General features: G+C 41.4%; 2 protein-coding genes across 2 annotated transcripts in view; one reads left to right on the top strand and one right to left on the bottom strand.

The window, feature by feature from the left end:
- The window catches only part of cep89 (centrosomal protein 89), a 101,335-nt gene that overhangs the window by 25,892 nt on the left and 48,726 nt on the right, over window positions 1–26,717 (bottom strand). The window lies entirely within an intron of this gene.
- LOC139923181 (uncharacterized) lies at window positions 6,209–25,319 on the top strand. Its single transcript, XM_078283796.1, has 5 exons — window positions 6,209–6,352; window positions 6,930–6,983; window positions 18,657–18,902; window positions 20,153–20,282; window positions 24,538–25,319. Exons 1-5 carry the CDS (start codon window positions 6,209–6,211, stop codon window positions 25,317–25,319), a joined length of 1,356 nt encoding a protein of 451 aa, XP_078139922.1.

The raw sequence follows: 26,717 nt of genomic DNA, 5'->3' as shown, positions 1-26,717 counted from the left end.
TAAAACCTTCATGTCTCCAAATGCAAAATGGCTTTTCAGATGTTTTTTTTTTTTTTTTTAAAGATGTTGAGCTTTGATAGAGTCAGTATAATATTGGATCACTGTAAACAAAATGTCACAATTTCTCTCAGTCTTCAGTCTGGCAGCTGGTATATGGATATTTTTGAAAACACAATATTTTCTCTGCGTTTCCACACGAAAACGGCGTTTAAGGTCACTGGAAACTGAGCTTTTGGAAAACGCTGACGTCATGACCTCAACTTGCGCATGGCAATTGTTGTTTTATATGTATTGAGTAAGGATATATATATATGTGTGCGTCAGGAACCTACGAGCGATGGCGGACTACAAGTATGTTTACGTGTGATCAGTACTGTTTGCCGTCAGTAGTCGGCTACAGTTTGACCAGAGTGCGCCAGAGCCATTTTTCCCCTGATTGGATAGTGAAACTCACTAAAACTAATTGGTGACGGAGCAGACAGTACAGACTGAAGGCAGCGCTCCGAGTCAAACTGCAGCCAAAAACAAAGCTGCATAGATCTAGTGAAGAGGTGTCACTCTTGCTCCCAATTAAATGTATTTACATGTTCTACATGATTAAAATCATTCCATTGACGTTTCGGTCAAAGGTCTTCATCAGATTGTAAAGAACATAATGGCTTACACTCTGATGAAGGCCTTCATGGGCCAAAACAACAATGGAATGATTTTAATTATGTAGAACAAGTAAATACATTTATATAGTGAGCAGAGTGGCGGCTCTTCACTAGATCTGATGGAGCAAAGCAGTCAGCCAAGCGCAGGGCCCGTTAAACTGTCATTATGAAGCAATTCAAGGCAATCAAACGACTAGATGTCCAAACGACACTAGACACTGGTTAGGTGCCAATAGAGAGAGAGAGAGAGAGAAAAGAAAGCACAAATGAAAGGTATGTTATTGTGCCAAGGAAGAATACAATGTATGTAAGTTAAAAGTTATATAGTCTTCTTATATTATGACTGTCAACAACAAAATGTTAATAGGTTTGTTGACACTGCCTCCAAAAAGCACAGACAGCTCTGTCTGTTGACAATATTTGCCTCCTTCTCCTGCATGCTTGTAATTATATAATCTTTCACCGATGTTGTTGCAACACTATATTTCATCTGTGTTGATTTTTAAGATGGGAAGCTAATTGTTCTGCAGCTAAACTGACTCCAGTCTTATTAAAGTTACTTCAGTAGCTGGCTTCAACAGGGCTTGAGGCGACAAAAATCCTTTTGGACATTAACCAGCAATAACACCAGTAGCAGCAGACAGTCCTCCCACCTCCTTTGCAAAAAAAGTCTGATGTTAGCCTACTTAGCCAGCTGTCTCCACTGGCAGTTACCAGCATGACTAGGAACATGTTAGGTACAGTCAAGCTAGTGTTTGGTGACCATCAGTTTCGCTAAGTAGGCTACTGATAGTGGCTGCTGAAATGGGGGGGGTAGCTAACTTTATTCTTCACCATATTGGATGGCTTGCATCTTGTCTAAAATGTTGTTTTGTATGGCTCATTATTGTACCGTCGAACAGGTACTGTGCTGGCTTTTTGTATGTACTTTATAATTAACATCTTTTCAAGCTAAAGCTGGTGTTGTAGCACCGCTTGGAGAAAAGACACACTTAGCTCTTAAAAAGGACCTGTGCACCACAAAAAATAAATGACTAGAAACCACATAATATCAGAGAAGTTGGAAATTACACAACTATGTAATTGTTATTATAAATGAGAAATTGGCTGAAAGCCTACACAGCTCGTCACGTCGAATCTGTCAGTTGTTTAGCACCGGAATCATAAAACAACCTTTAGGATTAAAAAATGATATTGGTGGTTGTAAAAAAACGGGCATCAAAAAAAAATATGGTATCTTGTTTTGTATGACATGGGAGTTTATTCTTTCTTTATTTCTATCTGTTTTTTTTAATTTATCTGGTCAGTTTCATCAGATAGCCTTTTTAAAAGCCTTTTTAAAAAAAGCATGCCCCCGGACCCCCGGACCCCCCTAGCCAGGTCTGTCCCCCCAAATGGCTAACTGCTTCCTACGCCCATGGCTACGAGTGACAGACATACACTACAAAACCTTTCACAGACTTGCACGATAATCACAATATACAGGTTAGTCTCAATCAGCCCCTTTCCACTGTAGCATAAGAAGGCCTTGCTCCCCTTTCTCCTACTCCAAACACCCTGACCTCCACACCTCTCTCTCCCTCTCCCACCTCGGAAAAAAAAAAAAAAAAGACGACGACGACGAAAAAACAGAGGATGTACGAGCGTGAGAGAGGAGAGCAAGCAAGGTAATACACTGGAAAGTCACTGATAAGACACATCTCCTAGGATTAAAAAGCATTTTTTTCTGAATTTCAAATCAACATTCCCACTCGATTTGGGTGAGATCAGAAGCATTCCTGAAAGGACCCACTCACCCCTTCCTGCCAGAATCGCAGGCTGTAAAACGCAGTTCCCTACAGATTCTACTGAAAGACTCAGAAAATCCCATTTGTAATATGAATTGCAGATTTTTATGTATTTGAATGTGTTTTGCACGTTAATTTTGCTATGGTTTTGAGTTTGAATGGATATTATGGCATTTATTATGGCAGTTATAACCACAGGGAGTCTAACAGGGAGTCTAACACCGGTTGTTTTCATCATAAGTATGCCATTCCTGGTGTCATATAAATAAATATAAATTATTATAATATATTTTTTGTATTTATTTTTTGTATAAATTATTATTATTTAAAATAGGTCAGAATTCAATAAGGAGATCATCTATTGAAAGAGGTGTAACCTTAGCCCACGCCAAAAAGGGGTGGGCGACCCGTTGTCGCTTCTTCAGACGAAAAGTATAACTGGTTTGGCCAATCTATTGTGGTCTTCTACCGCTTTTGTCTTTTAAGAACGTTGACTGGAACTGCATGGCCAGCAATCCCAGACCCAATCTGCCTATCTGCAAAAGAGACTCTGAGTGAGAGAAGTGAAGCACTCCACTTCTCTCCTGCCTGTCAAAGCTGCGAGTGGTGACTGTGAACTCACCTCTCCACGTGCTGCAGTTGCCAACAACAAACTCCACAGAGTTGCCGGTGTTGCTTAGATCTGCGGATTGCCAAAAGCAGCTCAAATCACGCAAGTATGCAGTGTGGCTTGTCCTAGGTCAGCACTAAAATCTGCTTCCACAAACTCTATCTCACCAAGACGACCATGCCTGCCTGAATGCCTGCCTGAAGATCCAGTGGACCAGGAGAACGACCAAGGTTTCCCGGGAGACTGCTGCTGACTGACTGACCCCAGCCGGTCATAATTTTCCCATTTATTACAAAAGCATTAACTCTGGGTATTTTCCCTTTAGGAAACTAATCTGATTTTCCTCCTCATATATTTAAGTTGGTTTAGTCGCTGGTCACATTATATGTTCTCCTAGCCCCGTTGTCCCGAGGCGTTCCATTAAAAAACGTGCATATAAAATCTTTGCGGCACTTTGACTTCATGTGGGCAAGGTTTCCAGACTGAAATTTGCCAATCTGATAAGCTTTCTGAAATCCTTGAACCCTTTTCTGTTACACATATAAAACATACTGTGTGAAAATATTTTCAATAAAGTATAAAATCGCACCTTTGTGTGGCTTCTCCCAATTGTTTTCATATGCATGTCTTAAACATGGCTGCTACTCTTCTTCTACGCCTCGTGGTCTCCCACACTGTTCTTACCTAAATCTTAAACTGTGCCTTGACTCGCTAAGCCAATTTAACTACCTGTAAGAACATCGTCAATACTCAGGATTATGCTGTTCCTACTACCAACCAAAACAATTGTTAGTCTTGCCATAATCCCATTGTGATATAGCCTACCATATAATCTGTGTGGGTTATTATGTAAATAAAGTCGCATTTACATGAGAGAAGTTGTTCTGTCTCTTCTATGTGTGTATGTCTTTTGAAATCAGAGGTGACTTAAGTCCTAAGAACTAGAAGAATAGTGAATTATGTTTGGAAATAGATTCCCAACCCATATTCACTACACCACTTTGTAAAACACGACTGCCATGTGTGACCCTTAAATTACATTACATGCAAGCAGTGCAGGTGTAGCATCTCTCATCTCCGAGTGTGTTCTAGTATTCTGTTTTTTTTGCTGTATCCTATGACAATTTGTCTCGGCCCAATTTTACCATTGGGGATCATTAAAGTTTCATAGTACTTTATCAACCTATATACACTTACACTAGGTACCACAGTAGAATAAGCTTCAACTCCAAAATCACCAACATTACAAGCAACCAAAGTCGGGGCCTTAGTGCTCTTATAATATTCCTGTGACCACAGAATGATCATGTAAGAGCGAAGTGCTAGGAAAAAGAGAAATAGAAGGGAAGTAGAGTGAGGAGAGAGAAACTGAAGATGGGGAGTGACTCTAATGTCCATTCCTTCCAAAGAGTCAGTTCTGTTGGTACTGCCACGTTGGAGCACTGTACATAACTTAAACAACACCACTGAGCCACTAACAGCACCAGCTCTCTCTCCAGCCATCCTGCTAATTCGCAGCTCTGCTCAGCAATGAATGGGATTGGTGTTTTCTGGCAGGGAATTATCATCTTGGAAGCAAAATGTCTCCCAGGCTGGGCTGAATCTCCATCAACCCCTCGGAGGAGGCAGCAGGGTGCCAGCATCAGGTCAGCAGAAGCGGTGACATTTAGCCCCCACAGCGAGCTGAGCCAAGCGACGCCAAACCAATACAGTCTATCCCCCTTCCAGCTCTAGCCCAGAGGCTGGCTGACCTTCTCTACAACAACAACAAAAAAAATACAAAAAACTCTCAAAGCCAAGGTTTTTCTTTTTTTTTTGTTTGCTTTTTTTTTTTTACTACTATCCAGCAGAACATTGTTGCTGTATAATAGGTGTTTTTCATTACTTTTTTAAACATTTATTTCTCCACATTTATACTTGGGAACTGCTCAGTACAGCCACAGTTTTCTACTTTTGGCCACTGGGAGCTGCATAGTAGAACCACTGTCTTCACTGTCGGCCACAAGGTTTTCCCAAACTAGCATCCGTCCAGTCACAAGGCTGCTTCTCTAACCTTCAAGATAACATTGCACCACTTTCTGGTGTGGTGCTTTATAGGACCTCCTGTCAAAAACAATTTGATGGTTTTAAAACTTCTAGAGAACCATGTTTTTGTGCTAGTGTACATGATAGCATTGCGATTAAAATAAAACTATGTACTGTTTGGAACTCAGTAATACAATATAAACCTCTGACCTCTGGAACAGACTACAGGCTTCTCTGAGGCCATATGGAAAATCCTATGCTGTAATCCATTCCAAAGAACAATTAAGGCGTCTTGGCATTCTAACACACTGCCATCTCCAGAATCAATCTAAGTCCATTAATTTTATACAACCAAAGAAACTAACACAGTCACCTGGTTCATTTGTTTGTTGGCATAGAAAAGTAAGCTGAAGTTACACTCTTGGATGCCATCACCTATCGTAGGTGCCAATCATGTACTAGCATTGCTATATGTCCCGGCTATTTACACTGCTGCTAACGGTCTAAAGGCAGAGTAAATCTTGAGCTTGTGTTGACAGCTGCATAAGCCCTCCTCCCTTTACTCACCAACCCGCTGTTATGCTATTTAACACCCCAAACCAGCCCCCAAAATCATGTTCGCTCATTCCAAATGCTGTTTAAATCCCTCGGCTAAAGCAGCTATGAATTCATTCCACCAACAATAAAGCATCTCTGCATTTGTAAACAGATTAACCGTCGCTTCTTAAATCAGATGGTATCATTAGCAAAAGGAAATGAATCGGTCCCACTAAGGTAGGCAGTATTCAGGTTAGACACATTGGATTGGGCTTAAAGACAGAAAAGAAGAAAGAAAAGATCAGACAGAGAGGAAGCTGGGGATGAATGGATGAAACTGGTCCACCCAATGGGGCTATCAGAAGCAAGGTTGTGACTGAAGGGAATGAGCAAGGCATGCTTTCCCCTCCGTCAGCAGTTTCTGAAGTGCGTTTGAGCAAGGCACCCCCCAAGGGCTCCAGTGCCAACAGTAGTGTGTACTGGGTAGCTCCCAGGTGTGGATGTACAGAACTGTATGACTGTGAAACAGGGTGGGATTGGAAAAGAGCATGGAGGTCAGCAAGCATTCGTTGGAGCAATACAGGGTAGAAAAGATGATACATTCTCCTTCTAAGTCAGCAGTGTGCAGCATCAGACTCAACATCAGGGAGGATCTGATTCGCCACCTCTTGCTGGGCTCTGATGTCATGCCCTTCTGGCTGATGAACTCTGACCTGGTGGGGAGTCAGCCTCCTCTGGTGTGGAGGCTGAGGCGGTGGGTGTAGGTTTGTGGGAGGTTGGGGGGGCAGTGGCAGAGGGTAATGCAGCGGCAACATGGATCTATCAGAAAACTGACAGAATTATTGACGGATAGATTTCTGTCTGTTGGGCTGTTTTGGAACGTCAACATGGTGGGCAGTAAGGCTTTGCTCTTAGCAATGTAGAAGACTATACAGTATAAATTCAAGAAACTGGCCTGGAAAAACCTACAGTCATCCAGTACATCCATACAGTCATATTTCTTCCAAAACAAACGTAGGAACACCTCTAATTGGCTAAACGTATGGTGACATCCGTTTGTCCAGAAAAAGTTAAACTGGGTTGAACTTTCTGTCCGTCAAAACGGATGGAAATCTGTCAGACATGTCATCAGCCCTGTCCGCAGAAGGGACAGCTCTAATTGTAAATGATGAAATCAACAGCGACAGACAGACACAACAGATCAGTGTGGCCGCGACCAAACACTGTGGGGTCAGTCTGATGAGGGAGGAGAAGTGTCTCTGGGAGATTCAGGCTGCTCTCAGAACAGTGTTCTGTTGTACCACGTCCTGTTAGACTCTGAACAGGACAGATGAGGAGCTGGTGGGAAGTGGGAGGAGCTGGAAGGAGGTGAGACGATCTATATAATCCTATTAGATCAGAAACACTGCAGAGAAAGACAGCCTGGAGGACCTGTCACAGACAAAGAAGACGAATGAAGGGTGTCGTGGCGGCTCAGTGGTCTAAAGCACGTGCCATGTAAACATGATGCTGTGATATAGAATGGGTTAGAATGCTCTGAAAGCCTTGTGCTCAAATCAAACTCTTCAAGTGAAAATTCCCCAAATTTATATGGCAAAAAAATCCAGATTGGACATTTCATTGGTAATTGAAAAACACTCTTTGTGTGTGTGTAGACTCATACATGTGTATTGAAACACTTAAAACTGAGCTAACTCACACTGATATTAGTGTTCCAACTTGAGCACCCCCCAAACACCAATCCCAGTGTTTCAATGGCTGCATAGCACTGCTTATGGTGTTTCAGAACCTGATAAGTGCTGTCTCCTTACTCCCCCTTCTAACATTGTAGGAGAGGAGAGGTGGGGCAGCTGAGGAGATGGAGAAGGGCAGTAGAGGATAGGAGGAGAGAGCAGGAGGAAAAGAGGACAACCCGCGGTGCAGAGCTACATTCTCTCAGGCATTGCCGCAGGCAAACCTCCATCATTATGCATTACATTACTTTGAGTTCTCTTCACTAGCGGCCAAATTAGGTCTCCAGCTATAATAATGCAGTATTTGGGATACTTTGAAAGTCAATGCGGTTATGCAAATGAGCCGGTTGCTTAGTAGTTGCTTAGAGTCATTGAGATGAGTGTTAGAGCAGAGGTGTCACACTTCAAAACCTTGCGGCTTGGTGCAGACCTGAGGCTTAGAGTTGGTGTGACAGATCAAAAAATGACTGGTGCACATACACCCAGGAGCTGTGGTCATGGGAGTCAACACGTTTGAATCAAAATACCTGAAATATCAATTCATGGGGCATTACAGTTTAATACCACCTTCACTCTATCCTTATTTATGTCAATTTTTTTTCTTTGGTGTATCCTATTCTCTGCTGCTGCAATGACCCAATTTCAATGGTATCTATAAATTGTTGTATTTCTCAGTTGTTCAAACTTTAAGTTCATACTGACTTAAAGTTTATTCATAAATATGATTATAAAAATCAGATGCAATTCTATTATAGGCACTCAAATAGTTAATGTTTTAATGATCACTTATTAACCATTTAATGGGGGCCAAAATAGTGTGTACTGATGCTTTACAAGCCATTATTAACCATTTACTAACTACAGTAAATATCAGTGGCAACTTTTTAATAGTCACCCAAAAATCATTTGTTAATGATTAACCAGTACTTAATGATAATATCATAGATAATAAGATAATAAACTGTTAATTAAATGGTTAAATGGTTAATTAATATAATTACAGTAAAGGCATTGTTATCATCTCTTATCAGTTGATACAATATATGATTTGTTGTTTTTTATAACATTAATTAATGTTCAAATAACATTATTTATACTATTTACTAATCCTTAGTAAACTGTTAAAAGACAAAAATAATTAATTACTTGATAGTTAACAATAAAATAATATTCAACAGATGCCAATTAATGATAATCCTTTATATTTTTTTTAATGATTGATTTAATGAGTGTCTGTTCCCACATGATCCAGCCTGGCCCACTGAGACAGAGGGGATTCAGAAGTGTCAAAGGTCAGGACACTATGCCTTTAACCCTTGGCCTCCTTACTATTGTTTACTTGTAATGTTAGTGATCTAGAGATTAAAGATTATCTTAACTCATTAGAAGTCACTGAAGTTAAGAGTTTCCACTATATGACTAAAATGTGAACGTAAATGCACACAAATGTGTACATGTACGCACATGCATGACTCATATTCTTGTGAATCTCAAGACTGTAGGTAGAGAGATAAGTGAAACTATGATCAAAATAGTCTTCATTCTACATTCTCTAATTGTCTTAACTTCTTGTAAATGAAATAGAGGTGAAGTTTAACAATTCATCAATTTGCTGGGGACCTCCTGGAACCCCCTCAAGGTGGTCCCCGGACCCCACGTTGAGAACCACTGATTTAGACAATATGACAATATTTGAACTTACTTCTACTGTTGCACTCATTGTCGCTTTGAATAAAAGCATCAGATGAATGCCTTATGTGTAATGTAAACTGTAAAAAACAGGGAGTTTGGCCAAAACACTGTTTTTTGTCCTCATGGTAGATGAGAGAGGATGATCTGTCAACAGCAGCAGGACCATCATCCTCCGGGTCGATGGGATAATTGAGACCAGCATCACCGAGCAGATATTATGACAGCGCAGGTCAAAGCTGTTATCAACGCACTCCACATTGAGTGGAGGAGGAGGAGGAGGGGAGAAGAGGGGAGAGGAGGACAGGGGAGTAGAGAACATGGAGACGTGAGGGATAAGTGTCCTCAACACTTTTTCCCTTGAGCAAAGGGATATTTTTGTGATCACACACACACGCACTCGCACACACACACACACACACACACACACACACTAGTGTAGCTAGCCAAGAGCTCAGGAGTTGGGGGAAGGGGGGTGTCGCCTATTGTTGCATCTCTGCAAGACAAAATGGCCTAGGAGGTGGATCCTCTCTGGTTACACTGCTTTCAATTCACATGGAGACTTTGGTTGATCCTGATCATTTTTCTCACCTTTTCACACTTAACACACATGCACTAGTGACTGATACATTTGAGTTCATGTTTTATAGAAAACTAAAAATCCAACAATTAGCTGTGCCCTTTTTAAGAGTCCCATTTTAAGAGTCGTGATCACAAAACGACTTAAGCAATATTCCACTTAATTTTAACATGGGGGTTATTTGGCACTTGACTATCATGAAAACCAGAATATCGGATGCAACTGTTGTATCTGTTCACAAACGTGTTAAATGTTAGTTTTCAGGCTATTTTTGTGGCCTCATTCAAATGAATGGGAAGTAAAAATGCGAACACTACAAACTCATCCAGGTACATCCGATCTTGGTGATTAGTTTATATTCTGGTTTTGATGGCAGTCAAGTGTCGAATACCCCCCATGTTAAAACTAAGTGGACTCATCTCAACTGAATATATCATTCCCTACATCTGACTATATGTATTTCCTTGTTGATGATGCCAGAATTCAAGAAGTTGGAGAAATCCATTATCAAACCCAACCCTGCTGGGATACCAAGGAGTACTTACAAGTTGAAAGCTGTATTTTCCAGTGGGAAGCTCTTATGTACCGTCTTGCCAATACACCGTGAATGCAGCAAAACTAACTAATTTGTCCTGCCAGGATCCTTGCAGAATATTCTCTGTTGTGTGACTATGATTGTATGGGAGCAGCTCCAGGAGAACTGCTGTAGCTCAGTGTGGTACCGACTTCTGAAGCAGTGATGATACGACTTTGACTTTGCTTTTATCTTGGTGATCAAAGTACTCTGACATTATGCAACGAAACTTGTTGATCAAAGCACGTTTTGCTATTAAGATACCGACCTGTTACTGGTAGTGGTTTTCAGTATAAGTGTAATGTGATACTTTATTGATCCCCATGGGCAAATTCTCTTTTCTGCTGCCCCTCTCCACTGGGAGGTCCGGTCAGCCACAAAACAGCATCCCTGCAGCTGGTAGGGATTCAAATGTGTTGCTCAATAACATATAGGGTATAAAACCGAGTCCTCTGGTTGAAGAACAGTCTCACTACTCACTATACCACCCTGCTGACATACATGTCACTTAGAATTCCTACACAAAGTGCCTCTCTAAGGCAGTGTTGTCCAAAGAAGAGGCAACAGCCCATGTACCCGACTACCAGCTCTCCATTCCCTTTACCATCCCTCCATACCTCTCTGTACCCCTTTACCATCCCTCCATACCCAGTGACCATCTGATGCTCTGTTAGCTACCAGCCTCTGAGCACAGTAACCTAGCAACAGTCTCCAGAGGTGAAGCAGAGTGTTGTTCAGCTGGAGATAGTTCAGCGCCGTTTGGATGTTGCGAAATATCACTGGATATCTGTTTACTGTCTCAGATCTCTGTTTAACCAAAACCAGTGACTGCTGTGGAACATTCATGCTAAAAGGCGACCTCATCAGGTGTTGATTGGCTGAGTGTGCAGTTCGAGTTTGGACCAGTACATCCAGTATTACGAAGCCAGATGACGTTGACACAGAGGAAGTATACTATACTGACTAAAGTATACTATACTAAGAATACACTTCATGCATTCTTAGAGAGTTCTTTACAGCACTATAAAGGTTCTAAAAAGAGCTATTGTAAGAAATAAAATTAATATTGTGCTTTTTTATATGGATAGTACACTCTGTTCTTGCTTTCCTTTGACCTGGAAAGTGGAGTGTCTTTTGTCCTGCTTACTATAATGATGTAATCAGTGCTTGAATGCATGCATGATCACTATATATGGTTATGTGTGGTTTTGAGTGATTCTATAGGTGGACATGCAGTTAAAAGTCTGAACTAGTGGGTTGGTTTTGAGCCAAGTAGGTTTGGCTATGGGCCAAGATTTATAGTTTTGTTTACTTTAACCTATATAAGTGGATCCTGAACTCCGTTCTTTGTCACTTCTTTGCTGCTTGTTTGGAACACTGAACTGAACCATGCATGTCTGAATAAAGAATCCACAGAAGACTTTTGAACCTTGCTTAGTCATTTTGACCCACAACGGGTGAAGTAAATTTTTGCATTTACACTATGGAGCAGTTGTGTGCAATCATGTGCCACTGTGACCCAAGAATCCACAGGTTGTCATTCCAACTAATCACTACATCAGCTGATTTACTAGTCAGCTCCCACTCTCTGGTTGAAGGTGTGCAAATCAGTGAAATTAGCTTGTCTAGTGTTAGGTTGGAATGAAAACCTAGTTGCTCTTGGGTCACAATGGCACAACGGCATAAAATTTGCTATGAAGAACCTTTCTAAAATTGTTCTTTATATCACTAAAAAGAGTTCTGCTTCGGTACAAGCCAAAAGAACCATTTTCGCAAGTCATACAACATAGAACATACAAGTTATTTTCAACCTGGGCCTTAGTTTCCTAGGTTTTGCCATCATGACAATTGATTGTGATCAGCATTTTGTCACTTACTTCACTTCTCCAGCTCACCCGGAGCGCTACTCTCCAATAAACACACACAGGCCCCTCATTATCTCAAACAGTGGAACCCAAAAAGCAATTAAAACACGTCCTTTCAACACAATAACGCTCACACTGCAGCTCCACGTCTTTCAATAGCTGCAATTAACAGTTATCAAGACATTTCAGTTATAATAGTCCATTTGATACTTTTTTAGCATTGCTCACACACTACCTTGTTGACTGCTGGCTGCTGGTTTTCTGCCGCGTTCATGTCATATCCTTAGAAGCAGAAGAACGGCTTTCATTGCTTCAGCTTGAAAGTGTTCTTTACGTGTTTTACTCGTTGGAATGCTCACATCCAAAATCACTTGTATTTATGAATTTAAAATCAACCATAAATGAACAGCAGATATTTCTCACTTTTCTTAAGTACAGTTGATTGTGTTAGTGTCAATATAACTTTCTCCCTGTTCAAAAAGAAATTCCACCTACTCAAAATTACCACTAAGAGGTTGACGAATCACATGAACGCTCTACAAACCTCAAATTCGAATGTCAAAAAGATGTCCAACAAGAATAAATCCCACATTTGCAGCACAGAACCCAAATTCTTCAACATCACAAAAAAACAATTAAGACAGCCTATCTCACATAAAATAAAAAATAAAATGTTGGCCCTGTGTTTGTGTGTATTGGAGAGCAGCAATAGTGCCGAACTGGAGGTACGTAAAGCTCTGCAGTGAAGTAAGTGCCGAAAATTTAAACACAATAAATCGTTATGGCGACGAAAACATCCCATTTCCCATTTCCTAGCATTGACGTGACTATAATGTTTTATTGATATATTTGATTTTAGCTTTATTAAACCAGGTAGGGCAGGCATAGAATCGTATTTCCAACAGACTGGTGTCACACAGATGTTTCTCATTGAGATGGCAGATGCCAAAATCAGTAGTTGGTTTAGAGAAGTCCCACGTTGTGCAACAGTGACGTTCAACAGCCACTCAAACCTGATCTAAATAACAGCAGAGGCTTTTGAAAGCAAGGATATATTGCAGTAAGACCAATTGTAATCGAGTTCATGTTACATGTGGCATATTGAGTTGCATCCTCTTTTGCACAAACCCTGCCCCCTGCCCTGTCTCCACATTGACAGCAGTTATTTATTTCTGGATTTTAGGGGAAACTAGGCAATTCTGCTATTGAGTTTCATTTAGCAAGACTTGATTCTTTCTGGCATGTTCCAGAGGGCTTTTTAACCCAACAGACTGAAGGCTGAAATATTTAACAGTCAGCAAGTCACAGAGAGGCCTGCTGGCCGTGTGCCACTGCAACACCCACCCATTCACAATCTATATTTCATGGTCATGAATGAATGAATGAATGAATGACTGGCTTTTCTTTATATAGAGCCTTCTTGAGGGGAGGGGAACTTGTTGATGAATAAATATGGAGGTAATGGAGGAAGTAACAACAGGTCAATGAGAAGTTTAAGGCTCAGCAAAGCTGCTCTGCTCAAAGCTCTATAGCTCATGGTATAACCCATAGTTCATCTCTCATACGTTTTAACATATACATTTATGGGATTAAAGAGTAACTAAACCCCAAACCCAAATTTGTGGTGAAGCTTGACATCTAATGATCAAAAGTAGGGTATTGAACTGGCCTTCTGCTATTGCCTGGTCTTTGGTTCCAGATGATGTCACCACCTGTTGTACTCTATAGAAGGTGACATCACCTGGCACCAAAGACCAGCCAATAGCAGGTTCACAAAGGCCAGTTCAGTACCCTATTTTTCACCATTAAATGTCAGGCTTAACCACAAATTTGGATTGGATTGGGTTTGACTGTTTTAGGGATCAATCCTGTAAATGTCTGATAATGGGATGGTCTCCCTCTAACACTAGGCCACCCTGCTGCCCATACATCTTCGACCAGTCCACCAACACATCTATGGTACATAAACACTGCTAATGTAATGTTAGGCTACTGAGAATTAAATGTAGAGGAAACGGCAAAATAGCAGAGGTATGAAGGCAGCTAGCCCTTGCTCAAGGACACCTCGACAGTAGCGGAAAGGGAGAGTGTTTCTCATTCAGTGCCCTTCCCCAGATTTTCCCAGCGGGAATTTGAACTGGCGATCTTCCAATTACAGACCTGCTGCCCAGGAGCCTGGCCCTCTTGTGTGATCACACTTATTTCACACCTCTCAGTGACATTCTAAGAAATCCATAGTTTGGTAGTCTGCTTTACTGCAGAATAGAGTTGCAGGCCTAGCAGCAGTGAGCTATCGGGGAAACCAGTGGCTCAGATGTCCTTTGAGATTTTACTTACACATGAAGAAAATAAAAATGTGACCGTAATGCTGCAATTCGATTTAGTAGATACATAGGGACTGAATGTTTAATGTTTCTGGAGTGATATGTATAGCCTACTGTCTATATGTAATGTGATATGTACTGTATATCACTGTTGGTTGTATGTCTTAGCATGTCTCTTTGCACTGTATGTATGGTCCTGTTGTCCCCATAGCATGTGTGTCAGTATATACTGTGCTACTATGTTAGTTGTCAATATATTTCTTCCCCAAGACAAATTCCACTGGGACAATAAAATGATTATGTTTCTGCTCTGTAGAGTCAGAATCTGATTAGTATTATAATACCATAACAAACCAGCAGTATTTGTCCTGTTGTTAGCACATTGTATCTGTCACAAACTCATCAAGGTGTAGGAGTGTACCATGAAGGTTAGTGTGCTTATTACAATTTCATGAATGTGTATGGTTTGTAGGGTTTGTTTAATGTGTGTATGTGTGTGTGCATGGGAAGTTATGCTGGTATCCTCTAGCAAGGATAGAATGAAGAACTGTGTTTTTGGCAGGGTGGCCTGGAGGTTTGAAAGACCATTCTACAACCAAAAGGTCATAGGCTGGGTCTGTGCAATGTCCAATGTGTCCATCATCAAAGTTCAGGCAGGACATGGAAGTCACGCGTTGTTAGTCATCTATCAGCTGATCGCTATGCACACCAATCACAATCACCATTCTCATAACAAGTAGGTCAATTTAAATGACCTTAGACTGATTCTTGCTCCACCAACTGCTGCACCCACTCTGCTGCTCTGCCAGCTTTATGCCACTGCTGCTGTTACTGAAGAGCAGATGTTAATCTACACCAACATCTTACCACGGCACCAAGACATTACCACCATACCAAGATATTACCACCACACCAACATATGGTATCACCATAAAATATTGTGGTTGGTGGCAGGTGGTGCTGCTCTGCTGGCGACTCGCGTCTTGTCCTGAACAACTGACCTTTTTATTGTTTCTGTGAGTTAATTTTGTTTGCTCATGCCTCAAAGTGTTTTGGGATCTGTCAGAATAATTTCAGACAAGTACTGGCAAAATGAACAGCCTGAATCAGCCTGCTCTTATACACACAACCTGGACTACACAAACAACCTGGACTCATAATGGGACACGGCGAGGCTTCCGTTCTAGCCTACACTTGGGAACTCCTACTAAGTTTACTGAGCATGGCTCTGAAGTCAAGCGTTTTATCCATGACCCCGGGGCTACTGACTACTATACCTAAGGAATTAATCCAAAAAGTGATTCGCAGAGGGAAACGCAGAAGAAGGGCGGCATTAGAAGACGATTACAGCAAAGGGGCACTTGTCCTGCTCTCCCAGCCATCATACTCCCCAACCTGTTTGTTTGGCTGCATTATTTTCTGCATCGCATATGTTCCACCAAGTGGCAAAGCGTACAGGGCTGCCAGTGCAATCGAGGACAGTGTGCACAATCTCCAAACCACCCATATCAAACTCTGATCATAATGTTTTGCATCTTGCATCTCTACCTACAGAACCAAACCCAAAAGCAGAAAAACAGAACAGAAGGTGGTCAGAGGGTGGAGGGGGTAGAGTAAGGAGGAACTGAGAGCTTGCTTCAAGACCACTGAGTGGAAGATGCTCAAGGAGGGTACCCTGGATACCATGTGCACGGTGAAAGTCAATGGGCCTCATTCACGAAACGTGCATACGATCAGATTTGATCTTAAAGTGTACTTACGAACGTTTCCACGAACATTTCGGCATTCATCATTTTTTTTCTTACCTGAATTTGTTCTTTGGTACGATCAAAATCTACGTGTGTTTGGAAACATGCGTGGGGCATTACGCATGAAGTGGTTTCTGCTTAAAATGCCTTATTCTTTAAGGGAAATCTATTAAAGCAGTCCCAGACCTCATATCAACAACAAAATGTGTTTCAGGCCATTTGTAAGCCTGGTGATAATAACCATATTAACAAAGCTAGGCCGATATGAACAAATTCATAGGCAATTCTATTCAATTGCAAACATGAGTGATTAAAGTGATTAATTAGTATCGCATATATATTATCATATTATATTATTATATTATTTATTAATCAATAAAGTTCTATCTTATCTTACCACAGGAGTAATAGACTGTGCACATCAAAGCACCGTCTCCAAACACTTTCCCTATTTAAATCGCAAACAATAACACACCATAAACATTCAATTAATTTGTGACGCCAACCTAAACCTCCTACATGTGGTTTCCCCTGTCCAGGAGGGATCCACGACTCGTTGGTGCTGCAGAACAGCAGGGTGTCGTGCGTCTTGAGCAGGTGCTGCTGGAGACGCACGGTGCATATAGGACTGAATGGAAGTTAAATTAACCAGACTCTCAAGACTAACTAGTTTTTCTCTAGGTGATAGAGGTTCTGCCTTGACCACATTGCTAATGACACACCTGATAAACCTTCAGACCCCTCAGCAGAGATCATATAATTATCATACGTGCACTCGCTCCGCCACAGAGCGAGCGCAGCATACTGAGCTGGAAGGCTGTGATGAGTTTGGACACCGCAGGAAGAAAGCTCCTGTCAACAGCTACAGTCAAAACCAGCAGTATTATTATATAGTCTAAAGTCTGAGCTTACCATCAGATGGAGATGCTGCTTGAATTAAACCAGTGTCCAACTCCGCTGATGACTGGACACCTGACAGCACAGTCTCCATATTATTCCCCCAATCCTTTTGACAGCGCCCTGCCGTCCGCCTGGAGCTAATAAACTGCATCTATTTGGAGTTAGACTATCGCCCTCGCTTTTTAGATTCTAACTGTAAGTCAAACAGTTTCTTTTTAATTTAATTCAAGGTGTGTGTTTCTGATGTTGCAGCATTGACAGCATCAGTAATTTCTTGCCATGTTTTCTTTCTCAGTTGCTGTCACTCCACCGCTTACACTTTTAAAAAGTTTTTTTTTTTTTCTCTCACTCCCGACAACAACACTTGTATTTCAGAGTTTGAATTTTTCTTCTTGGGTCTGTTTGCCATTCTCCACCACTCCAGTTATGCTTTCCATTTGCGCACGACCCTTCAGACAGCAGGCCTTTTATGGAGTTGCCAGGGCGTCTACCTATGCTAATCAGCATCAACAGGCACGCGCATCCAATTAAGGAACAAGTGGCATTCATCATCAGATACACCTGGAACTCGCAAAAATCGAGACTCTGCGCATGCTTCATGAATCCCACGTTGGTTTTGTGTAGGCATGTTTCTTAAGAACAAAAGTAAGAACAATTTAAGAAAAGTTTCGTGAATGAGGCCCAATGTGTGCAATCAATAATACCCACTAAAACAGTGAAGGTGTACCCCAACTGTAAGACTTTTGTAACTAAGCACATTAAGCACACAATGAACAGGAGGTAGATTGCTTCCAAAAGGAACAATATTGCAGAGTAGAACTGAGGGGGAAACTGAGGAAGGCCAAGCAGGAACACAGACAACACCTGGAGGATGCTTTTAAGGCTGGAAACTCCAAGAGAATGTGGGACACCATGAAGGCGATGACAAGTTTGTCATCATCTCACAAATCAGCTGTGTCAGAGAACGAGGACGTTTTTGCCAATGAACTTAATACATTTTTCAGAAACTATGATGACATGTAACAAAGTGCTAGACTCCATCAAATTGGAAGGACCAGAGCAGAACATCTTAATGCACACAAACTACTGGCCCTGATCACATCAGCCCATTCATTCTCAAAAATCGGAAACTTGCGCCTGCATGGCAACCTATTTTCCCAGAAGTGTTAAATACGCACACAGTTCCCAAACTATGGAAGAACTCCTACATTATTCCAATCCCCCAAAAAAACAGCAGGATCCCAATGATTTCCACCCAGTTTCCCTCACATCAGTAGTGATGAAGACAAGAAAATTGTCTCCTGCAAGTTTTCTGGGGCTGTTCAAGACCAAGTGGACCTGGATAATCCCAAGGCCTATGCCAGAGCATTGTTTTTTGATTCCTCATCCATCTTTAATACTATTCCGGACGTTCTCTTAAACAAAATGCAGCAATTACAAATAAGCCCAAATCGTATTCTTTGGTATAACTCCTTCCTCATGGATAGACAACAACTGGTGAAAATCAACAGTATATATTCCCTTCTGATGACAAGACAACAAACTGTGGGGTGCCCCAGGGTTCTGTGAGCTCGCCACTGTTGTTTACTCTGTACACAAATGACTGTGTGACTGATGTGTCCAACCAGTATGTCCTCAAATTCTCAGATGACACCACACTGGTGGCGTTGCTGAAAGAGGGGGAGGACTCCAGACAGTATAAGAGCAGTGTGAGACTGCTGGTGGAGTGGTGTGAGTGGAACACCCTCACCCTAAATAAAAGTAAGACTGAGGAGATCATCTTTAGGGGCAAGCAGAGCACAAATTATGCCCCTGTCACCATCTATGGGACTCCAATTAAACAGGTGACCTCATACAAGCACCTGGGGGTCCAGGTGCACTCCTCTCTGTCATGAAGCAACAATGTGGACTACGTTCAGCTGAAAGAAAGAATCCTCAGTCTACTGAAGGTATACTGCAAAGTGGTTTGTCAGCCACTGGAGAGGGCATTTCATGAAGCTTGCCTTAAGAGAGTTCTGAGACTGGCAGACAACATCTTTCAGCTCTTACCATTGGGGAAACGGTTTAGACTGCTGAAATGTATAAAGAACAAATTTAAGAACTCATTAATTCCCTACTCACTAAGGACTCAAAACCAACATTGGGACTCACGTTGGGTCTCTGCATACGCATACACAAGGACACACATACACACATAAGCACACATGTACACACTTTTAAGACTTGGTCTATGGAGGCAGAAGACAGGTGGGAAATGTGTATCTTGTCTGAACATTCATTTTTTAGTGCAATATTGTTTTTGGATGTTGTTTTTAGTCTTGTGATCTTATCCGTTTGGTGTGATGTGTGATGTATGTTGTTCTGGCACTGGTTGCAAAACAAATTTCCATGAAAATGGACAATTAAGTTAATCTTAATCTTATTTTATCTTATCTTATCTTATACCAACATGTTATCACCAGAGTTTCCGTTAGAAAAAATTGGTGCCGGTCCACGTGTCCTGGAAGATTTCAATGTCCCGGACAAATGGGAGAAATTCAGGTCAAATATGTGACGCGTTATATCATTTTCAGTCAGAAGTCACAACGGCGCATTTGTGGATAAACGTGATTTTGAGAAAAGATCGATTTTTGGCTGTTTTGGGGTTTCATCAGATTTTAACAAAATAAAGCCGTGGCTTTCATTCTGTGTAAAGATTATTGTGAAATTCAAACGTTAAATATAGTTTTGAAGCTCATAAAGGTAGGGTGACAAGCAGAACTACTAGCTTAGCTCGCATTCCTCATGTTGCCAGGTTCGCGGTTTTTAATGTACTTGGAAATGTTATAAATGCTGTAGGACTTAAAACGCTGTTTATAAAGTTTGTCAGGGTTGTATTGTGGAGTTTTTTTATTGGTTTGTTATTTTGGACTAGTTTCGTTGATCATTGGGCTGTTTATGGGTTGGGTTGGCACTGGGGGGGGGTTTGTCGCTAAGAACCTGGCAACACTTCTCCCCGTCCCTCTCTCCCCTATGTGTCCCTTAAAATTATGAATGAACATCTGCATAGTAACAGGTTGACCATCGTTCACTTTATTGTCTAATCAAAATTATTGTCGAGAGTGACACCGCTGGTCTTCCTCAGAGTCGGACAGTCCACACACCAACAATACGAGCCCTGAGGCTACAGGCGGAGAGACTGAAGATGAGGAGGAAGATATTTCGCTTATGGCAGACCCGCGGCTGCGGCTCTCCAGTCTGTAGAAGGTGCCTATGTAAGCGAAGATTGTGGCCACGAAATCCAAAAGGCCTGCGACTATAGGTGCCACTGAGAGAGAGAGAGATCCCCGTCATTTTTTTAATAGAAGGATATATGGAAATTTTAATACAATTCAAATTGTGCTTAGAGGGAATTATTTTCACCGGACATTATGACCGGAGAGATTTAAATATGTCGGACTTCAACAGATTTTCCCGGTGAAAAAAACAGTAATTACCGGATAACGGAAACTCTGGTTATCACCACACCAGCATGTTACCACCATACCAACATGTTACCACCATGACAAGACATTACCACTGCACCAACATGTTACCACCATGCCAACACATTACACCCCATTAACATATTACCATCATACCAATATGTTACCATCATACCAATATGTTACCACCACACCAAGACATTACCGCCGCACCAACATGTTACTGCCATACCAATATGTTACCAGCATGCCAAGACATTACAGTCACAAACATTGCCCTGGGGTTTAACATATTGCTAGTTTTTTATTGCAGTGTTAAACCACCAGCCATCACTAGAGACCCCTACTGTGCTATTGTTAATACTACCTAATCATTAAGCACATTCCCATTCATGAAGTGTTTGGTGTTTTGATGGATGAGTGCTTACAGCTATTTGACCTTATTAACAATGACTGACAGTTTCAAGCTGTTTCTCCACGGAGGAAATTGATCATTAGTGTTTTCCTGTTTGGGCCCTGCAGGGCTTCAGTAGCTATCAGCATGCTTCCTATCCCAGTGTGAACTGGACATACTGGCTATTCTGTGGCTCTGTACTGGGCTCTGGATGCTGCCAGTCTGCTACCCTTCTTTTCTTTTTCTGCACGTATTCCTGTACATATATTTCAGTCAGACCACTCACATAAAACAGATTTATTTAGAATGAGTGCAAATATAGATACAGAGTTCATTATGGCCTCGAGGCTGTGATCTTATCACTCCCTGCAAGCATAAACCTAAGGTAGCCAAATAAGATAGGAGGGAGTGATGATAGCAAACTTCCCCCCTGGGGGAAAACTAGAAATCAGAGCCTACAGGTGGATGCTGGGGTGGAGGTGGGGTTGATGAAATGTTGGTATGATGAGCAGCAGCAATAGCAGCAGCATAGACAAGAGAGAATGAGCAAGTGCATTTGCTTCATATTGGTCTTCTGTAGCCCTGTAAATGTGATAATATGAATGCATGATGTGCAGATTCTGCATATGTGAAGTATATTAAAATATATTGTTTATATTCTGATTTTCTGGTATATTTTTGGTATATGTTGCATTCATATATTTATTATCTATTTATTTTCATACTGCATATATTTTTATATTTTTGGTATATTCTTTATATTGTACATTTTTTTCATTCATTGTTTCTTTATCTCAGCATGTTCTACTGTTGTTATTTGCACATCCTGCATCCATGCTGTAATTCATATACGTATTTTCATACTTTTCATTCATATATTTCTACTTATGTTCTAGTTCTTGTCAGTTGTGTTATGTTTATATATATACACTATTTCCTCAATTTCCCGATGAGGATCATTAAAGCCTAATTTAATGATTGATTTAATGATTATCTCATGAGTCCCATCTGAACCTGTCTGCCCAGGGCCATGAGGGACAGATATAAAAAAAATATCTTCTACACCCCTCCTTTTGTTTTTTCCTAGCACTGTCATTCATGATCATTCTAGGGTCACAGGAATATTTCTACCATCTATTGTCTGGGTGCTGTGACCTCTGAATTTGATTACTATTGGTTGCTTGTAATATGGGTGATCTAGGAATTGAAGCTTATTCTACTGTTGACCTTATTGGGAGCGTCTCTGGATAAAAGTGTCAACTAAATGCCTAAAATGTTCATTGGAAATAAATAGAAAGGGAGGCAAGAAATGCCTATGTTGTAAACAATTACTTCTGCTCAGACGATGAAAACTGTGAACATCTGTGAACAGCTATCTTCAGGTTATTCCACAGATTTTCAAAGGGATTCAAGTTTGAGCTTTGGCTGGGTGACTCAAAGACATCCACATTCTTGTTCTGAATCCATTCCAATGTGGACTTGGTTGTATGCTCATCTCTTGTTTAGACCAGGGACCTGTCTCATGAGGTTTAGTGGGCCAGCAAGCTAACTCAGGGCTTAACTCTGGCCCAGTATGAACAAAAACACTGCATTCAAATGAATGAGACAAGTAGTAATAAAATGAACTACACAGGGGATACTATTGAATTAACAGATAGTCAGAAAGGCTGTTGGCAGGGCAACAGTGTTTAGAGACTGACACAACACTGTTGCTTTCCATGATGATGTATTATATCCGAGATATAATAAATGTTTGCAGCGTTCCCCGGCCATTTGCCCACTCTGACTGTAGCCTAAAAGAGGGCTTATATTAAATAGCAGGTAGCTTTCATTAGTTCCCATATAGTTTAAACAGGCCTCACCTTCCTTACCTTTAACTGACTACAAAAATATTCATTACATCTGTCTTACATTACATTAGGTTGCTTGTAATGTTGGTGATTTACTGTAGGAATTGAAGCTCAATGTACTGTAAGTCACCCAGTTGTCGAACTGCATCACAACTATTCTCTAGTAAGAAACATTCATTGTGGTGCATTTATCCATCAGGACAGCAACTAATGACAAAGCTTTACTTACTTTTTCCATTACTTCCCCAACAGCAATTAGAACAAGGATGGAAACCATGATGTAAAAAAAACATTTTTACCTGCTGTGACTTAATTCCTCAGCATGATGCTAATGTAATTTAGCCCTTCTTGGTTCCAGAATAGCAAATGATACATCAACTACCTTTAATAGACACTGTGATCAGACAAAAAATATATCTGCATAAAGCTGTTTTTTTTCAGGTTTTAAGGACCCAAGGTTCATGAAACTCACTCAACACATAAATGACCATGGAAACTTTACATTCCAGTTCCAAATTTCAGTTATGTGTTTTTTTCACCCTGCAGTTGTGCAACGTTGAATTTCAACAGATCTGAGTCATAACACCACCTTTCACTTGTACGGCTACAGGCTGGCCTAGTGGGTTAGAGAGACTTCACGATTTCATGGTTTCATGATGTCAAGGTCAATGACAAAAACAATGGATCAACAGAGAGGATGCTGAAGGAGTGGCTGTCCTTATCCTCTGTGCCCTGAGATCAATAACATTGCTAGTTCCAGCCTTGCCACTGAGGGCTCTGGGTTCACGCCCCAATCCAAATGCCAAACCATAAATCATTCATCAACAGCAGGAAGAAAGAGTAGAAGCAGACAGAAGAGAAGGCAAAGGCCTGACCTTCTCCTAGAGATACAACAGATAGTTAGAAAACAGCAGCCAGGTTCAGCACCTGAATACAGCAACTACTATCTTTAGTCAAAGTCTCATGCAATGCTGGAATAATCAGACATATCATGCTGCATCTTTATCTCTTTTTCCCTCTTTATTTTTCTCTGCATATATCAACTCAATTCAATTCAACAAGCTCTATTGGCATCACTGTTCTGTAACAACATTGCCAAAGCAAATGTGCGTTCATAGTGCTCATCAAGAAATCCATCATAACATGGAATGTTATGATGAATGAACAGCAACAGAACTATATGGACAGGGTAGGTCTTAAGAGGACAGGGATAGCCGTTGTCCCTCAGGCTATGACAGCTGACCACATATTTTGCTGTTATTTTTGCAGTCAGGAACTGCATTTTTAAATAGGTCAAAATATGTCATTCTTTCATATTTTATACAGTGAAAGAGGAAGTGCACATCTTTCTCTACCTCACCTGTCATGCAGTGACCACAGTCTCTTTCATCTTTTGGGAGCCATGTTTTTTGTGCCTTTCCCTTTCTATAGCTAGACTGTGGTCACTGGGCCTGTACTTGGTCAGGATCTGTCTCTGCTTTTTTTTTTTATCTCTGACAGTCGAGAGATATTCTTCAAAGTTGTATTCACTTTTTAGGGTCCGATAGCATTGTAATTTACTTTGAGTTTTAGTTTCAGTGTCCCAATGTTTCAAATAATTATTCTTGCAATTTGTGATTATTTGATTGACTTTTATGTTTTTAAAAGCAGAGCTGGTCTGAGGACAGTTTGTGTTAGTATTAGTTAGTCTCAGTACCAGCTTACTTAGAGGACTCTTTTCAGGGTTCAGTTCTTGGATTTTGAGAGCTTTGAAATGAACTGACTCTTTGGGACTTGATTTTAAATGCATCCAGAATTTTAGGCATCTGTCTCTCTCTCTCTCTCTCTCTCTCTCCAGAACATGAGTTGAAGATGAGCTGTCTTCAGGCTGAGTTGGAGGAGAAAGCCTGTCCTCCACCAGAGGAGTTGGAGTGTAAGATCTGCTACCAACGCTACAATGCCCACAACCGTAAGCCTAAGATCCTGGACTGCCTGCACCGGGTCTGTGCCCGCTGCCTCAACAAGATCTTGGACATGGCTGATGCCGCCGGCTGCATCTCCTGTCCCTTCTGCCGCCACCAGACTGAGGTCACAGAGTACGAGGTGTCGTGCCTGCCCGACGATGCCAACATCATGTCCCGTCTGGCGACGCGGGACAAGTCCTGGAGCTCCGATCACAGCAAGGAGGTGGTCCTGACTCCCAAGAGCCTCTCCTCCTCAAGCCCTTCCCACGACTCCTCCAACTGCCTGGTCATCACCATTATGGAGGTGCAGAGGGACTTGCAGCGCTCCCCCAGCCGCAATGGCAGCTCCGACATCTACGCCGAGCAGAGCTTGGACTCAGTGTCGCTGGGCTCCAACAGGCCAGCAGACCAGGATGCCCTGTCCAAGTTCTGTAACCATGTCCCTCGCATCCTTGTCTGGCTGCTGGGCTTCTTCTACTTTGGCTCACTGCCTCTGGGAATCTACCTTCTGGTGATACAGAGAGTGACTCTGGGCATTGTATGCGTTAGCCTGGTGCCTTCAAGCCTGACAGTTTGCCTAGTCTATGGATTCTGCCAGTGTCTATGCCAGGGCATGTGCGACTGCTCCTCCAGGGGCTGATGCAATGCTACTGGGATGGGAGGACTGAAGAATGGGCTGTCCTAGGGTAGGAAAAAAATGTGCTCACCTGGACCGGTATCAGGTGCGTTACATAGATAGATAGGAGGCCAAAAGGTGAAGGCACGTCCACTTCTAAACAGGTTTTGAAGCCTTCCAGCACTTGGACCAGTTGGACTAGCAATCCTCATGCAATGAATGGTCCAATCAGAAGAGCTAGAAGGACTTAGACTGCCTTTACTGTTGGTCTGTCCCTGTGTCAGGCCGAGAACCACACAAACAAAGAACCACATAGCGACTGACGAGCTCTGCCAGTGACCTGGAGAGGTGACTATAGCAGTAGTCATTGTTCTGTACTGCTGTATGTGCATATACGTATGTGTGTGTGTGTGTGTGTGTGTTTATGTACTGTATGTGTATTGTATGTACTGTGAAAAGGGAGCAGGGCAAACAGTTCCAAGGTTTCTGTGATGTGTCATGTATTTTTGTTCTTCCAACCTCTTTCTGATCTGTACTCTCTCTAGAAATTTGTTCTTAAATGAGATATCCATAAGTGACACCTACTCTAACATAACGATTGACAGCACAACATTAAACCAAATGATGGTAATTTTTAAAAGATAGTAGGGAACTTAAGTCCTTGGTTTACTAAATGAGAACACTTATACAGTCTAGGATTTTAGATATATTGAACGATGATATTCTTCCCCAAAATGAATATATAGCATTTTGGAATAAAACTCTACATTTTGTCTCAAACCCTTTCTCTAGACATGTTCAGTTAAGACCCTGATATCTGGCTCTATGTTTTTCTACCATTGTCTCTCTACCTGCTCCCTCTATGTTTTCCTGTGTGTCTGTCTACAGCTCTGATGACTGCAGCTCTCAGCTTAGTGCCACACTACTGACTACAGGAGCTACTAAACCATGAAATAAACGGAGAATTATTTTGGACGCATTGCTTGTGTCGTTGTTTTTGTCATCATTTTTATACCTCTGCCTGTTGCCTTGGATTCACTCCATTTTTTGAACACCAACCAATCCCACGCTTCCTTCAACATCACCCTTAGGTTATCAAGGGCGACACAAGCTGGACTACGATAACATCAGAGAGAGAGAGATTGAAAGAGACAGAGATAGAGACAGAAAGACAGAGAGGGAGAGAGAGAACTAAAAGTGCTTTACACAAGGTGCTTTACACAAGGTGCATAAGACATTTGATAAGAAATACAGGATAAGATAAATAAAATAAATAAATAAAAAGAGATAATAATGTGCATAGGAAGAGAAAATAAATAAAGAATTAAAATGCATAAGGAGAGAATAAAGATCAAGTTGCATAGGCAGTGCAGAACAAAAAGCTTTTGAGCCTAGTTTTAAAAGTGGTCAAAGATGGGGCGT

Source organism: Centroberyx gerrardi, chromosome 1 (genome assembly GCF_048128805.1).
Source record: "Centroberyx gerrardi isolate f3 chromosome 1, fCenGer3.hap1.cur.20231027, whole genome shotgun sequence".
Lineage (NCBI taxonomy): Eukaryota > Metazoa > Chordata > Actinopteri > Beryciformes > Berycidae > Centroberyx > Centroberyx gerrardi.
This window is presented reverse-complemented; position numbering and strand designations above follow the sequence as displayed.

What these genes read in the sequence shown, in the direction of transcription:
- LOC139923181 (XM_078283796.1), top strand. Translation starts at nt 6,209, where the DNA reads ATGATACATTCTCCTTCTAAGTCAGCAGTGTGCAGCATCAGACTCAAC. An exon ending in GTGGGAGGAGCTGGAAGGAG is followed by an intron (nt 6,984 to 18,656) that starts GTGAGACGATCT and finishes GTGTCCAACCAG; the next exon opens with TATGTCCTCAAATTCTCAGA. An exon ending in AGTCTGTAGAAGGTGCCTAT is followed by an intron (nt 20,283 to 24,537) that starts GTAAGCGAAGAT and finishes CCAGAATTTTAG; the next exon opens with GCATCTGTCTCTCTCTCTCT.